Below are 16,296 nucleotides of genomic sequence, written 5' to 3'. Positions count from 1 at the left end.
GTCTTGGTGCCAGTCGCAGAAGATTAACCCTATACGTGTCACTGCCTTCCAAGTCCTTTCGGTACTTGTTGGCGAAGGTGGGGCTGGTGCACGCCTCCATCAGAGTACATCTGGCGGCTATATCCTGCTACATCAGATCTCCGGGACGGTCTTCTCTTTGGTCACACCGTCTAGTGAAGGAGTTGATTTAAGGACTGTTCCGTTCGTTCCCACCGTTGAAGGCGCCTGCCCCGGCATGGGAACACAATGTGGTGCTGTCTAGGCTCATGGGGGGCCCCCTTTGAGCTTATGCATCAAGCTCCTCTCAAGTTCCTTTCTTGGAAGACAGCTTTCCTTGTGGCCATTACCTCTGCCAGGAGAGTGGGTGAGATCCAGGCCCTGTCCTGCAAGCTGCCCTATTTGACTTTCCATGAGACGATGGTGGTGCTGCTGACGCACCCCTCCTACATGCCCAAGGTTCCATCGTAATTTCATCTCAACGAATCCTTGCTGTTGCCTGTGTTTCTTCAGACACCTTCGTCGCCGGCTGAAAGGACTTTGCACTTGCTGGATGTGGCTTGAGCACTGAAGTTTTATGTGACCCGCACAAAGAGTTTCCGGAAAACTTCTCAGCTTCTGTTGAGCCTTGCCACCTACCATGGTTGTGTATGTATGTATGAACTGCTATGTATTCTTTATTCATGAGCATGTTAATCCATGCCAGACGCTGTGCTACCAAATCTGAAGATGTCTGCCAGAGGAGGTTCTTGGGGAGAGGGCAGTCATTGACTGGGGGCAGTATGACCCAGAGCTCAGTGATTGGTTTAAGTGAGAGTGAAACCGTTTTTTCTTTTACAGAGGATTCCTGGCCTGACGACGGGGGATAGTCATGAGCATGTTAATCCATGCCAGACGCTGTGCTACCAAATCTGAAGATGTCTGCCAGAGGAGGCGCTTAGGGAGAGGGCAGTCATTGACTGGGGGCAGTATGACCCAGAGCTCAGTGATTGGTTTAAGTGAAACCGTTTTTTCTTTTACAGAGGATTCCTGGCCTGACGACGGGGGGATAGTCATGAGCATGTGAATCCATGGGAGACGCATCATGAAGAGCAATAGTTACAGGTAAGTAAACTTGTTCCTTATAATTCTAAAGCACTAAACGTTTCACTAAAGCACCCCGCAAGTGGGATTCCTTTCTGGGGAAACCACAGAGCGGGAAGGGTTCGGAGGACTCTAGCACCAGCTGACGTTCCTCCCGAGACAGGGGCTGACGGGCGGCAACGCTCTGGTACCGGGACGTGCCCCAAGGGGCATACATGCTCTCGTACCAGGCCTAGGCCAGAGGCGACGCCTTTACGTTCGACTACCAGGCGTAAGCCTGTGGGCGCCAAGCCTACCCGGGGTCTTACTGAGGGCGTATCCAGCACTGAGATACTGCTCTAGGGCCTTTTGGGGACTGGGGACTCATGCTCTGCGCCGGATAGTACCTTCCTCTGCATTCCTGATAAATCCTCCCCAAGGAAAATGGCATCGGGAACAAGATGGCGCCTGATCGTGACGGAAATCTCATGGAGCATAACAGCCCTACTGCCAGTGGTTCCTCTGAACAGCCTACAGCCCCTTGGAGGCTGGATTTCACTCCCAGGGTGGAATGGGCTGCTATGCAGGTGCAGTGGTGCACCACATACTTAACCATGTCCCCCACACTGCGGTACACCCAGAGCAGCAGGACTCAGCATAGGCCTACGACCAGCGTCCGGCCACCGGCTCCACCACATTGCGAGGACACGTTTTTCAAATGTTATATGGCGCTCATGAGGTCCCAGAAGATGAAGCACATCCTTAAATCTTTAATTAAAGAGGTGGTTCTCCCTTGTCCCTTCCACCGCCTACACAGCAGGAGGTGCCCGTCCAACCACCACCGATGCAGGCTCAGCCTACCCCTCCTTCGGTAGATCGGTGGCGGGACTCGCCGAGCTGAGGGCCTGGCCCGCAGCCACCAGCAGAACCTACCCCTTTCCCATTCTCAGGGGCCCAGGGAGATGCGCTGTAAGGGGTGGATCCAGCGCAGGCAGATAGGGACACAGATGACGATGAGGATCTAGAGGCCTCTGCGTCGGTCATGGCCTTCCATGACCGCATGGATGGACTAGCAGACTTTTAGGAGTACCTGCTCCGCAGCAGGAACAACCAGATCCCGGCTTGCTTGCTGAGGTGCTGGTGCTCAGGGCGCACAGCAAGTTTAGCGTACCTATACAAAGGGAGATGTCTGCTCAAACTACCAAGGGCTGGCTCAAGCCACACTTGGTGCAGCCAGTGAACAAGAGGCTGGACGTCAAGTACAGGTAGGTGGAGGGGAGAGTCAATCCTCCTGTCCTCACATCCGCAGCCACATTCATCAGTAATTGCGGGGGTGTCCATGTACGCCGAGCCACAGACCGGTGGCATCATGTTCTTTGGCTGCAGCCCTCCTAAGCAAGGAGGACATGCTGTTGGAAGCTTATGGAAGGAAGGCATGCGTACATTTAGGTCTACATCTCAGACAGGCAAGCGTGTATGTGATCTTAGCAGCCGCCAATCAAAAGTTGTGGAGGGAAGTTGCATACTTCGTGCCAGACCTCCCTCCCCACAGGCAGGCTGCATTCAAGGCAGGGCTTACATAGGCAAAAGTGGTTGCACACGATTTGCTGAAATCAACTGTGAAACACATTGACATGGCTGCAAGAGGGGTCTGTGTGGCTACAGACATGCGACGAGCAGCATGGTTACATGCCACCAAATTTAACAGATGTACAGGAGCATATCCTGGATCTCCCCTTCCAAGGGGCAGAGCTCTTCCACTCCTCCACATACGAGGAGCTCAATAAAAAAAGACTAGCAGTTTGCTGGCAATACTGACCAAATCGGTGGCTAATCATTTTGGGTCGCATTGCAGATCAGTCCAGCGGAACAGGTTGTTCTGAGGCTTCAGGGGATTCCAAGACTGCAGGTCCAGACAGCCGGACAGGTCGCCTAATCCACAGAGGCGCAAGCACCAGAGGACCACCCCAAAAGGATTCTTTCAGACCCCCTCCTCCATCCCAGCTTCTGAGGCCACTAGTGGGGGGCAGATTGGCTCTCCACGAGATGCAATGGTGTTGACTTGTAAATGGGTGCGTTCAGTGGTTTCAGGAGGATTTCGGCACCCAGTCCACTGCCTGCACAGAGTCTCTCTGCCTTTACTGCAAATAGGTTCCCTGGCTCTGTTGTCCAAAATTGCTTCCCTCATTCAGAGGCAGGCGATGGAGCGGTTCCCCCCCAATCAAAGGGGCTCTGGGTACTTTAAACGATCAAGAGTAAGAGGCATGTTCAGTGTTGGTTACAGACTTTTATTTATCACAAAATAATAAAAGGGGTTGAGAGAAATCCTATGTATCCCTAATCCTAAGAGGGGTCCCCTACCTCACCATAACTAAGTAACGTCTGTGTCAGCATATTAAACAAATTTATCTTTCTTTCAAAGTTCCAAACGTAAAGTTTTAAGGTGCAGAAAAGAAACGGAATAAATATCCACCAGGAAAGGGGTCTACCCTTCCCCTAGATTCCTTCTGGTCATTCAAATGTCACTTTATCACAGTTCCAGTTTGTACATGTGGGATGACTCTTCCCTCGAGTCTCCTTTCAACACAGTTCTTTTAAATAATTTCAGGTTCTCACTCTCTGGATCCCTTTTTGCCTTATAGGGGTACGGTTCTTCCGTTCTCGATTTTACTCTCGCTGTTTCACACTTTCAAGGAGGAGTTTTGACCCCTAAGATTTCGCTATCCTTTTCCTACCCCTGGTGTACTCCTGCCAGGGTATTCGCAGCTTCCTTCTTTCGTTTTCTGGATCTCAGTTATCTTCCAAAGGTGTATCTTCCCTTTTGTATTGATGGTCCCTGTTTTGTAATTTCAAGTAGGGGTTTTGACTCCCTAGGATTTCTCAGCCGGTATTTCAATGGATTGCTTTTCTCCCATAGATTCCTCATCTGATAGATATTCCCTCCAGCTTTGCTGCTTCGGAAACATTTTCGATAGGGGCCATAGTGGACTTCGACCCAGCCGTTGACCATTGATCCGTCTTGCTCAGCATCTGGTTGTCTGCTCCAGAGGTGACATCAGGCATCATATAAGTAGCACGTCACTACACCCCAACCATAGTTCTTTTTTTCTGTGCGCTAACATGCTGCTTTAGGAACACACAGGAATGTCGGTCGCACGAGTGCCCGGTTTCAAGCGGTATTCTGATTGTGGCACCAAGATGTCGCTTACCCACCCACACGACTTGTGGGTCTGGTGCCTTGGCAGGGGTCACAGGACCGACTGGTGTCTGTCAACCGCCCTCAAAATCTCTGACGCAGTCGACTGTTCGGTCTTCGGAGGCCGAAACAGAGGAACATACCCCAAAAAACACTGGCGGAACAAGAAAAAAGCTCTCTCGAGCCACTCTTTGTCATCCTAAAAAAAGAAAAGGCGCCACCGCCTTCGTCAGGATTCCGAGTCGTGACGGTAAGCAGTCGGCTGGACCTACCACCTGCCAGGTGTGGGAGGATTTTAAATCTTCGATGCTTGAAATGTTCAAGCAGCATGCTGGAGTCGGCACGGCTCCCACCCCCACGCAGCATGCTGCGGAGTAAAGAGCAGCACTCTGTGTATCCGACCCCTCGCTACCGACTATGTCGGCGCCGATTAATCTTTTCAATGTCGAAAGAAATACTATGGAAGCCGGATTACCCCTGTGCGTCCAAGGATGTCGACAATACAGCGTCTCAATCTCGATCGACACCGACATCCACCATCACGCCGCCATAAGACAAACCCTACACCACAGCCCTGGTCCGAATTTTTCGAGACCATGTCGGGTATCTTCGGCGATCACGTCGCCGATGACCGAGATGTCGACCCGATGTTCTTGTGTTCAGGTGGGGTCGACTATTTTGACAACCAGGGTACGTTTATACAACTAGCTCAAGGCCTTCAAGACACCAGTGGTCTGGACACTTCGCCTGACCTAGAGTTTCAGCAGTTCTAGCAATATCTTCACAATATAACTAAATAAAGGGCTCTGGTAGAAAGGGTCATTGACACCCTGGTATTGCACTCAGCAGTGGTGCCTCCACAAGGTTATGACCTTACGGGCATCCTAGAGGAAGGTCTTGCCACTGAATGTTATATGCCTCTGAACCCAGCCATTGCCGATCCTTTGACAGCTCTATGGCAAACCCTATGTTCCATTCCTCCGTTAGCTCAACCATTTCCGGGAAGTACAGTGGCGCTAGAGGAGACACCTCATACTGCTCCTCTCACCCTTCCCTGGAGGGGCTTGTTATGCAAGCTGCTTCGGTCTCTTCAAGACCTCGATCATCTACATCCGCATCCACTCTGCCTCCAGACATAGAAGCAAACAAAGTAGATGCCTTGGCAAGGAAGGCATTCACTTCGGGTAGCATGGCCCTCAAAGCTACCAATGTGGCAAGCAGTTTTGCCAAATGCTCCTTCGGTCTATGGATGGCGGTTGAAAATGCTACCCAGTATGTCCTGGAAGTAGAGATGCGTGAAGGGCTTCCTACAGCTATTGGAGGATGGGAAGGAAGTGGCCAAGCAGTCGCTGCGAACGGGCTTGGACATCGCTGACTGTATGGGTCGATCTACGGCTTTCGCCATAACGCTGAGAAGGCAGGCCTACTTGAAAACCTCTGTTTTTTCACCTAATATCCAAGTAAATCTTTTGGACGTGCCCTTCAAGGGCGATTTTCTTTTCGGCCACAAAGCTGACGATTCCTTGGAAAAGTTCAAGGAATCCAAAACCTGCTGCCAAATCCTTGGCCCTAGCTGCGCAGCCGTGCAAACCTGCTTTAAGTTTCACCTCGAGGGCACAGGGCTACAGGAGATATGCTCCTTATGGCAAAAGAGCTCAGCTCCCACAGGCCAGGCAAGGGCAGAAGCATTTCTCTCGCTCCTGAAGGGGCAGATGGGCTTCTGAAGGTCAACAGGCAGCGCCCACGGCAGCCCAGCCTCTGAAGCCACTTTGATTTCCCCTCTCGCAGCGCACCGGTTGCAGGACGGTTGACGCAGCACTTGCTCCAGTAGCAGGGAATTACTTCCGATGCCTGGGCTTTACTGCTAATTCATTGGGGTTATTGTCTGCCATTTCTAAGAAAGCCACTGGACAGACCATCCCCATCTCCAGTCCAACCGAGACAAGAGCTCCAGGAAGAACTGAGAGCCCTGTTGCTGAAGGGTGCTGTGGAAGAGGTACCTCCAGAGCAGAGAGGATCGGGTTTTATTCCTGGTATTTCCTGCTGCCCAAGAAGGGAGGAAGTCTCTGTCCCATTCTGGACTTCAGGACCTTGAACAGGTTCTTGAGGAAAGACAAATTCAGGATGGTGACGTTGAGAGAGATTCTCCACGCTCTCGAACTTCGACTGGTTGGTGTCGCCGCTCAGGAGATCCGGAGTCCAAATATTTCCATATCTGGATGACTGGCTGATCCGAAGGAAGTCTGTAGTGCAGGTCTTATCCCATCTATAGGACACCTGCTCGCTTCTGCACATGCTGGGCTTCTCCCTAAACTTAAAGAAGTCCCACATAACACCAGTCCAACGGCTTCAGTGCATTGGAGCAGTCCTAGATACCCGGGTGGGAAAGCCCCCCCACCAAATCCCCCCGAATGAGAGAGTAGTCAGCTTGACACAGATGGTGGATTTATCCCGGAACAATGCCACTCTGCCAGCGGCTTCCTTCCTCTGCCTCCTAGGCCGCCTGGTCTCTGGTATTTTTCTAGTGCCAGAGGCAAGGTTGCGCATGAGATCCCTGCAATGGTTACTGGGGGATCAGTGATCTCAGTACCTCAGTACTCTCTCGGTTCTCCTTGGTTTGTCTGCGTCCGTGGTCAATAAAGTGCCCTGGTGGGCGGACCGCAACAGTCTTTTGGCAGGGGAAACCTTCTGGCCTCCTTGGCCTCAGTGCCGAATGGTCACGGATGTGTGCTTGAATGGTTGGGGCGCTCAATGCAAGGATTTGCCGGTGGGCGTCCTCTGTTAAACGACAGAAGCCAGATGGCACATCAACAGGCTGGAGTTACGTTCTATCAGGCTAGCCCTGAAAGCATTTGCCCCGTCTCTGCAGGCAAAGCATGTCCTCGTTCTGGCGGACAACACAGTGGCGATGCACTACCTCAACAAGCAAGGTGGTGTGCACTCCCGCCCCCTCTGCACGGAGGCGATGATGCTTTGGTTCTGGTTGCTGGAGAACAGGATCTCAGTCTCGGCAGTTCATCTGGCCGGCACAAAAAATAACTTGGCGGATGCTCTGAGCAAGCGGAGCGTGGTCTCACACGAGTGGGAAGTGTGCTAGGAAGTCATAGAGAAGGTCTTCATTATCTGGGGTACCCCAGCAGTGGATCTGTTCACAAGGAATCCAACAGGAAATGCGAACTGTTCTGCTCGAGGGTATTCCCGGCAAATGGTGCACTGGGGACACGTTTCTCTCTCCTTTATGCGTTCTCCAGAGGTTGAAGAGGTTTCAAGCGACCATTATCTTTATCGCCTCGAACTGAGCAACGAGAATCTTGGATCTGTCCATCTGTCCACTTCACTGGTTGCCTTGACTCCCGGATCTCCTCACCCAGTCGCAAGGCCGGATACTCCATCCGACCCCAGAATCCATTGACCTACATGTGTGACTTTTGAGAAGATGAGATATGATGACTGGGACCTCTCTGAGGAAGTACTTGAGGTGTTGCTGGCTGCACACACACCATCTACAAGATCCTTGTACACGTGCAGATGGAGAAGATGTGAGGCGTGGTGTAGGGAAAGCGAGTTTGACCCCATCTTTTGCCCCACCACTACAGTGATGGAGTTCCTTATGTCACTGGTCTCTGCAGGCCTTCAGGTCACCACAGTCAAAGGATATTTGGCTGCCCTGTCTGTGTTCAAGAAATCCCTGTATCAAGGTTCGTTTTTTGCTATTCCGGTAATGGCACAATTCCTGAAAGGCCTTGTAAATAACTTTCCGCCAACTCCTTTTGTTGTCCCAGATTGGGATCTTAATCTGTTTCTTAATTTCTCATTGCGGCACCTTTTGAGCCTATGCACTCTTGTCCTTTACGGCTTCTATCATTGAAAACAGCCTTCTTGGTGGCTATTACATCTGCTATGCAGGTCACTGAACTACAGGCCTCATGCTGTAAGCCACCATTCCTGCGCCTTTTCTGGGAGAAAGTTTCTTTCAGGGTAAGGCCTGGCTTCCTCTCCAAGGCTGTATCAGAATTTCACTTATCACAGTCCATTGACCTTCCGCTCTTCTATCCTCCTCACCCTTCTAAGCAGGAGGGAAACCATTACATCGTCTAAACCATACGAGGGTGTTGAATTACTATATTGCCAGGACAGCTGATTTCAGGAGAGCTGACCAGCTCTTCGTGGTTCTTCCTTAGCCGCCCATAAGGGCCTGCCCATAACGAAGCAGACTTTTTACCGCTGAATAATTCTCTGCATAGATTATTGTTACCAGGCCGCTGGGAAAGAATTAGCAGCAGGCATCGGGGCCCATTCACAAGGAGGGTCACTGCATCCACTGCATTGCAGAGGGGGAGGAGAGGTCCCTGTCCGGGAAATTTGTCACGCTGCGACATTGTCATCTTTGCATACCTTTGCAAAGCACTTTAGCCTTGATGTGGCTTGCACTTCTGATGCGTGTTTTGGCAGGGCAGCGCTGCAAAATGTCTTAGTATTAATTTCAGCCTGCCTCCTTCATTACTGCTTTGGGAGTCTATCAGATTAGGAATCTGCGGGAGAAAAGCAATCCATTCAAGGAGAAATTACCTTAACGTAATGTTGTTTCTATGGGTTCTGCTCCTGCAGATTCCTCATCTCCCCTCCCATCCGTCCCCGCTCAGAAAGTCGGTGGTAGTTGCGCATCTTTCTATTTAAAAAAAACGTTGACTTGGTGATGGTTCTCTGTGTACGTTTTTCTGTCTTCCTGACAGTCTTAATACAAAAAAAATTCTAACACTACTCCTAGTGTTCTTCTTCAATTGTTCCTCCTTTTGAGGCTTATATTACTTTTTTTTTTTTTAAAGGACTCATTAGCAGTGTGAGGTGCTCTGGATAAAAGGGAGAACTGAGATCGGGGCGCAGTGACGCGCTACTTATTCAATGCCTGACGTCCCGTCCGGAGCGGACGACCCGACACAGAGCATAATGGATGGATGGTTGACGGCTGGGTCGAGGTCCACTATGCCCCCTATCGTACATTTTTCCGAAGCAGCGAAGCTGGAGGGGAATATCTATCAGATGAGGAATCTGCGTGAGAAGAATCCATAGAAAGAACATTGCGGTAAATTAATTTCTCCTTTTCTCAAAGAAATATAGTTCTCCATTCCAGGTGGTATTGTTTCCTTCCCCTGTATTTCCCACACTCGGGGGCACTCAGTTGCTCCTTGCTTTCACAGTCCAAATCAACACAATTTTTGTCCAGGGGGTATTGCATCCCTTCACTTGAGTTTCCTCATTCCCGAGTTTGCTTCCCTCTTCTCAATTCTCACAATTCTATTCTCCCAGTAATGTTCACTTGTTTAGTCCAGGGATTATGGCTCCCTTCCGCTAGACTTCACATACTCAAAAGTTATTTTCCTTCCCTTGATTTCCACAGAATAATCACTCTTCAATCCAAGGGGTATTGTTCACTTCCCCAAGGTTGCACACTTTCGATACGACTGTCTTTCTTCTTAAACTTCAGAAACTCATAACCACATTGCCTGGTATACTCTCCTGCCAGGACGTTTGACTCAATACATTCAGGGGTTCTTTTCTTCCCATTGTTTTCTGCATTTCATTTGCTTCCTCAACTCAGGGGGTATGATTCACTTCCCCAAGATTTCACTGCATTGTATACTGCCCTGCCAGGACTTTCACTTCACACGCTTTGGGTGCAGGGTCCCAGACTCGCAATTCTCAATGCTTGGTTTTCTTCCTTGTTTGTTTGTTAGTTTATTGATTTTGTATGGCGCGCCAAACCCAGAGGTAACAGGGCGCTACAGAGAGCAGGAAAACAAGATTACATAAATGGTTACAAGGCACAATATAAGCAAACACATTACATCACGGTAAATCAGTTAAATAATATACAGTCTGGTTTGTACATGGTTAATCTTGGGGGTCATTGGAGTGAAGCCATGCGAGAATAGTCCGTCTAAAGCTATAGTAGGACTGGTCTGTTCTGATGACCAGTGGGAGAGCATTCCAGTATTGGGCTGCTTTAACTGGGAAGCTACTGTCGCCTGTTTTTTTTTTTAAATCTAAATTTGGGTATCTGAAGGCAGTAGGAGTTGGCAGTTTTTGTGGGGCGCGTGGATGTTTTTCTCACAATTCTTGCTACCAGGTGGGGGGGGGGCTGCATTGTTGAGGCATTTAAAGGTGCGTTATGCTGTCTTAAGTGAGATTCTGTCTCAGATTTTGAGCCATTTGAATTTTCTTCTGGTGTTAGAGATGTGTTCTTTGGAGGGTAGATTGAGGGCAGTTCTGAGGGCATTGTTTTGCAATGTTTGAAGTTTGTCAATGATGTATTTGTTAGCTCCCAAATACAGAGCATTGCAATAGTCAAGTTTGGAGAGTGCTAGGGCATTGGCAATGATGATGCAGCTAGCTTGGGCGAGGAAGGCTCTACTTGCTCTAATAAGCTTGCGTGTGTAGGCTGTAGAGGATGCAAGGGAGTGGACTTGTTTTTTTAGTGTTAGGGTTGAGTCGATGTGGAAACCTAGTGTTTTTACTGTTTTGGAGACTGTGATTATGTTGCCATCAATGTCAAATGCTGAATGGTTAGGGCTACGTTTTTTTATGTTGACGTTGGAACCGAGGAGTAATATTTTGGTTTTGTCATCATTCAGGCATAGTCCATGTGTGGCCATCCATGCCTGAATGATGAGATATATTTTGTTTACCAAGGCCCTATCTGTGTCGAAATTGCCCGAAAGGGGAATGAGGATCTGGGTGTAGTCTGCGTAATTCGTGTAGGTAACACCCAGTCTGTCCAATTTGTCAAATAGGGGCTTGGTAAAGATATTGTAGAGAGTTGGCGAGACGCAAGAACCTTGTCGTACACCGCAAGTTATTTTGATGAGATCTGCTGATGCCAATGTGGAGAAGACTCTCATTGTGCGGTTGCCCAAAAATGATTGGATCCATGATATGGCCTCATTTGAGAAGTGGGCAGCCGATGCCACGTGTTTGCCAAGGAGTGCTTGATCCACCAGGTCAAAGGCTGCCGGCAGATCAAGGAGGAGTAGCATGGCGGTGTTTCCCTTGTCATTGAGTTCGTCAATCTGTACTTAAAGATCAATTAAGGCTGTTTCATTGCCATGCTGCGGTCTGAATCCTGATTGGCGGGTCCCTAGGAGTTGGTTACCTTCAAGATAGTGCTGGATTTGTAAGTATGCTACTCTGTTTATTATCTTGAGGAGAAAAGGTACCGTAGTAATCGGTCTATAATTGGTGGGAATGGCAGGGTCTAGGGTTTGCTTCTTGAGAAATGGTAGGACCCAGGACTCTCTTAGGTTACTTGGGATGGTGTTAGAGGAGAAAGAGGCATTGATCAGTTTGGTTATGAAGGGGGCTAGGTCTCTTGCGGCATCCTTAATTAGCTGGGCTGGGCAGCTATCACCTAAGCAGTTGGATGGTTTGAGGGATGTGATGATCTTTTCAGTTTCAGGGATGCTTATTTTTTTTAATTTGAAAGGGTCGAGGCCGGGTGAGTTGCTAGTCGCAGGGATCGTAATGAGTGATGTTTCATTAGGGGTTAGGGAGTCCTTTTTTAAGGTGATTTTAGTTTGAAGTGTTTTAATGTTATTTGCTAGGGCATTTTGGATGCTAGTGCACCATTGTTTGTCTTTGGTAATGTTGTCGGTTGGAGGTATGGGGGATTCTAGCTCCCTTAGGATGGTAAATAATTCTCTGGTATTGGAACTTGCGTTACAGAGTCTATCATTGAAGAGATTTTATTTTTTTGTAAGTAGGATTTCTTTTTTGTATTTTTTTTGGCGAAGAGTCTGAGTTCCAATTTATTTTCTTAGAGCGGGTATGGCGCCATTTGGACTCTAGTTTCCTTTTTTACATTCTTAATTCTTTTAGGTGTGGGGTGAACCAAGCATTAAGGTGGGCTTGTTGTTTACTTTTTTAGAGTTTTAGAGGAGTGATGGTATCTAATGCTGTTTTCATAGCATTGTTGTAGCTTTCCACCAGGAGCTCGGGGTGCTGGTTGTTTGGAAGAGCATTGATGATGGGTAGTAGTAGTGGCAGGAGATTGTCTGGAGTTATATATTTTTTTGCTTTAGTGGATAGGGGGGGTGCCATGATTTTCACTTTGGTAGTTTGTTTATTGAGAGTAGATGTGAAATTGATAAGGTAGTGATCTGTCCAATGTTGAGGGGTCATTTTGGTGATGGTAGTATTCAGGGTGGCGACCCAATCCAAGGTCCTTCCTTTGTTGTGGGTTGGGGAGAGAACTTTTTTGGTTTAAGCTGTGTTCAGCTAACATAGTGGCTATAGATTGGGCTGGTTTGTCATCTGGGTCGTTGAATCCTAAGTTTAGGTCACCTAGTAGTAGGATTTGTGAGGAATCCTTGGTGTTATTGGCTAGGAAACTGGATAGATCTTCTTCGACGGTCCCGATTGGGCCAGGTGGCCTGTATATTAGGTAGATGGTTAGTGTATGGCATTTAGAAATGGTCAATTTGGCTGTAAGGAGTTCACATGATTTAAGAGGAGATTATCCCATCTCTTCTCTTTTATTTTCTTATGCCTACTGTTTTCCGACTCAGTGTCCCTTTCAGTATGGCATGAGGTCTCAGACCCCTTATTATTCACTTAAGCCTTTCTCCATTAATGGCACCCTACTTACCTGTTCGTGTCTCCCCAACCTTCATATACTGTTTCTTTCAGCACTTGGTAATCCCTTTTAAGCGCCCCAGTGTCTCAATCCCTTTGCTTGGGCTCACCGATTCTTAGCGGCAGCTTTGGGATCCTTTGCCTCCTCCCACTCCGGCTGCGCTCTGCAGCCTGGTCTGGTAAACGCCTTGCTTGCTTCTCGTCTCCGCCACACTTCCGACGCTCTCCAGCAGTTTTCCCAGCTCTCTGCATCTTGGCGGCAGACCTCTGTCTCTTGGGCTTCTCGCGGCGGCGTCTCCAGCTTCTCCCCATCTTTACAACGCAGGCTGCATCTCCTGGCTATCCCGACCCGCATAAGTCAACTTACTCTTCTCTTTTTCCATGTAACCGCTGTGCTGGTTTTAAATATCCCGCCACCATCTATCTCGCCTGGCTCTGTTGGTCCTTTTTACTCTGGCCCTCTTCCTCTTGCCATTATTACAGAAGGGCCTATGAGCATAAGGTTGACAATAAGTCTCAGTCGCAGTTTCTACTCCAGTATGACAATATGACGTGACGGCTTGGACCTTGACACAGGGGTTATTGGGCAGAGGTGTATGATGTATATACCATGTCTTATCTGGTAATTATTCACTCCTCTCCAAAGGGTCGTCTCTCCCCCACACCCCTCATGTGGTCCTCCCTCAAATAACCACCCCAGGGTCAGAGTCAAGTAACGTCTGCCTTTCCCTGGCCACATGGGGAAAGACTTATCCAAGAGAAGGAGTGATGAAATCCCCAGATTCACCACAGTACTTTTCCAGAATTGTTGCCATCCCAGAAAAGAACCAGGCTGGCTTGAAAGTGGTGCTCAACCTATCCTTTCTCAACCTTTTCCTCCAACTCAAAAAATTCAAGGTACTAACGCCAGCACAGATCACAGAGGGTCTCTGTGAGGGTGATTGGAGGTGCTTCCTGTTACTAATGGACACGTACCTGCATGTCCCGATTTGGCAGCCGCACAGGCAATTTCTGCGGTTCACAGTGATGTGACGGCACTTCCAATATCGACTGCTGCCTTTCGGCCTCAACTCCGTTCCACATGTGTTCATGGGACTGATGCACACCATAGCGGCACTGCTCCAAACCAGGGGTCACCCTGTCTATTCATATTTGGACGACTGGCCCCTTAGGGGCAGCTCACGGGAGGTGGCATGCGACACAATGAAATGCCGCTTGACCCTTCTGTACCAATTGGGGTTCTCGGTGCACCAGACCCAATCAGAATTTACCCCTTTTGCAGTCCTTGATCTGTCCCGGACTGGCATGGGATACAAACAGACAGAGAATCTTCCCCACACAGGAAAGGGTCAAGCTGATGCTCCGGGCTATTGGACATTTCCTGGAAAGACACATCACGTCGGCATAGTTGTATCTGCACATGCTGGGCCTTATTGCGGCATGCATTCTGGCAGTGCCGTCACGGGTGGAGTGGGAACCAAAAGAGGCCCTGGAAATAATGTTCAAAGTGGCCCCATATTGCATATTTTAAGCGAGCCCCATCATTTTCCTGCGTGAACATTTGGAAATACCGCACAAGAGGCCCAGGGTGCAGAGGCCTACTGGGGAATCTCCAGAGTTCCCTATTGACCAGTCTGCCCCTGAGTGTCGTATGCCAGGTTGAAAATGAGGTGGTTACAGTTGCATCTGGCAGCAAAATGGGACCTGGTGAAGAGCTCCCAGGCGGCTAAGGTTTTTATCCCAGCAGAGCTCAAGCCAGATGTAGTCTGGTGGAGACAGCAGGAAAATATCATGTGTGGAGCCCCTTTCCGCCAGGCGAAGCCATTGGCTGTTATTATGACAGACTCTTCTTTGTCGGGCTGGGAGGCCACGCTGGAAATCTTTACAATTGATGTGCTGTGGTCTCCCCAACAGCAAGAGGAACACATAAATGTTATGGAACTGAGAGCAATTTAATTGGCTTTTAGGGCTTTTCTCCCACTAATCGGGAACGTAGCCTATTTGCATAAGATCAGTGTATCCTGTGGTGTTTCTACAAGGAGCTTACCTCCACCAGTTATGGTTGTAAGGTACTGCTTTGTAATCTATTCATACAGCATGTGAATCTATGAAGGATCCAATGCTGGAGAAGGAATAAGTTGCTTATCTATATCTCCTGTTCTCCAGCATTGGTATCTTTCGTAGATTCAAATGCGATCGACTCGCCTTCCCATCTTGGCTCGTATTGCCACTTAACGTGCGCTATGCCAAGTCTGACGATGGTCTCCAGTGGTGAAGTAAAAGGAGCACTTTCCATTGGCTGTTGACTATATGACCCAATAATGACTAAAGTGATTGAATTTTCAATTTAATTTTAAACTGCTCTGTGTTACCGAGGATTCCGAGCATGATGACGGGGAATATTCAAACAGGATGTGAATCTATGAAAGATAGCAATGCTGGATACAGCAGTTAAAGGTAAGTAACTTATTCCATATTCATGACAGCATGTGTTGTGTTAAGTATAGTCTAGATGTTGGCGAAATCCGTAGCATTTCATGTAATCTCTATAGGAAGAGAACCTTCCCTAGTGGACTTCACTATATGTATTTCATTTTACAGGCTCTGGCTGGTGAAATCAGTCCATTCTTGTGCAGTGGGAGCCATCAGGTGCAGAGAGATTGTCAGCCCAGTGCTCTGAACTGCTTTGTGGAAGCCCTTTCGCAGTGTGTCCCTCCTGTTCCAATACGGCCCTGTGTGCTGAAATATCTGGGTAAAACACACAACCTATGGTTCCGCTCCACACTCATGCTCGAACATCAAGCATTTGAAAAAGGTTTAAGTCTACAAATCAAACCGAAGCAGACCACTGAGTTTTATGAGCAAGAGAGTATAACCCCACCACAGCAAGTAAGTATTCATCAGAAATAGCATGCATTTTTGACCTGTTTAAGTCTGGGGAAAAACCAAACAATTAAATTAAAAGGAAGTGAAAACGCATTAGGTTACACAGTGTATGAAAATACAACTTGATATGTGAAGCCAAAGAAGTATTCTTAAAATTGCTGATGCAAATTTATTTTTCCTTCAGCGTGTTCCAGGGTTCCAGCCTGCACCCTATGTTAATAAAATAGGACTTTTACCAGTCAAATTGCTACTTTACCTTTCAATATAAGAGGCAGGATAATTCTATTTATTCTTTATTTTATTTCATCTGCTTATCTGGTTTACAAGAAACCTCATGTACTACAATGTGTATGCTTTTATAGAATTAGCTAAATAATATAAAAATATTTAAAAAAATTAACTTCATCAACATTATTTAACTTGTTCATTAAGTCGACTTTTAACTTATTCTCATTTCATTATAACATACAATTTCCATAAAATCACTATCAGGTGTTAGTTCTATAATGTATCTGCCTCCCTATTTA

The 16,296-nt window shown here is 48.1% G+C and overlaps 1 protein-coding gene across 8 annotated transcripts in view; it reads left to right on the top strand.

Moving 5' to 3' along the window:
* The window catches only part of TRRAP (transformation/transcription domain associated protein), a 2,065,012-nt gene that overhangs the window by 1,563,308 nt on the left and 485,408 nt on the right, over window positions 1-16,296 (top strand). For all 8 annotated transcript variants that reach the window (XM_069647248.1, XM_069647247.1, XM_069647244.1 and 5 more), the window contains one exon: window positions 15,485-15,772. In XM_069647248.1, coding sequence (XP_069503349.1) covers window positions 15,485-15,772 — 288 coding nt within the window. The remainder of the gene's footprint in view (window positions 1-15,484; window positions 15,773-16,296) is intronic.

This window comes from Ambystoma mexicanum, chromosome 2q (assembly GCF_040938575.1).
Source record: "Ambystoma mexicanum isolate Mex_15411 chromosome 2q, UKY_AmexF1_1, whole genome shotgun sequence".
Classification (NCBI taxonomy): domain Eukaryota; kingdom Metazoa; phylum Chordata; class Amphibia; order Caudata; family Ambystomatidae; genus Ambystoma; species Ambystoma mexicanum.
Note: the sequence above shows the minus strand (reverse complement) of the source record. Positions and strands in the feature narration are given on the sequence as shown.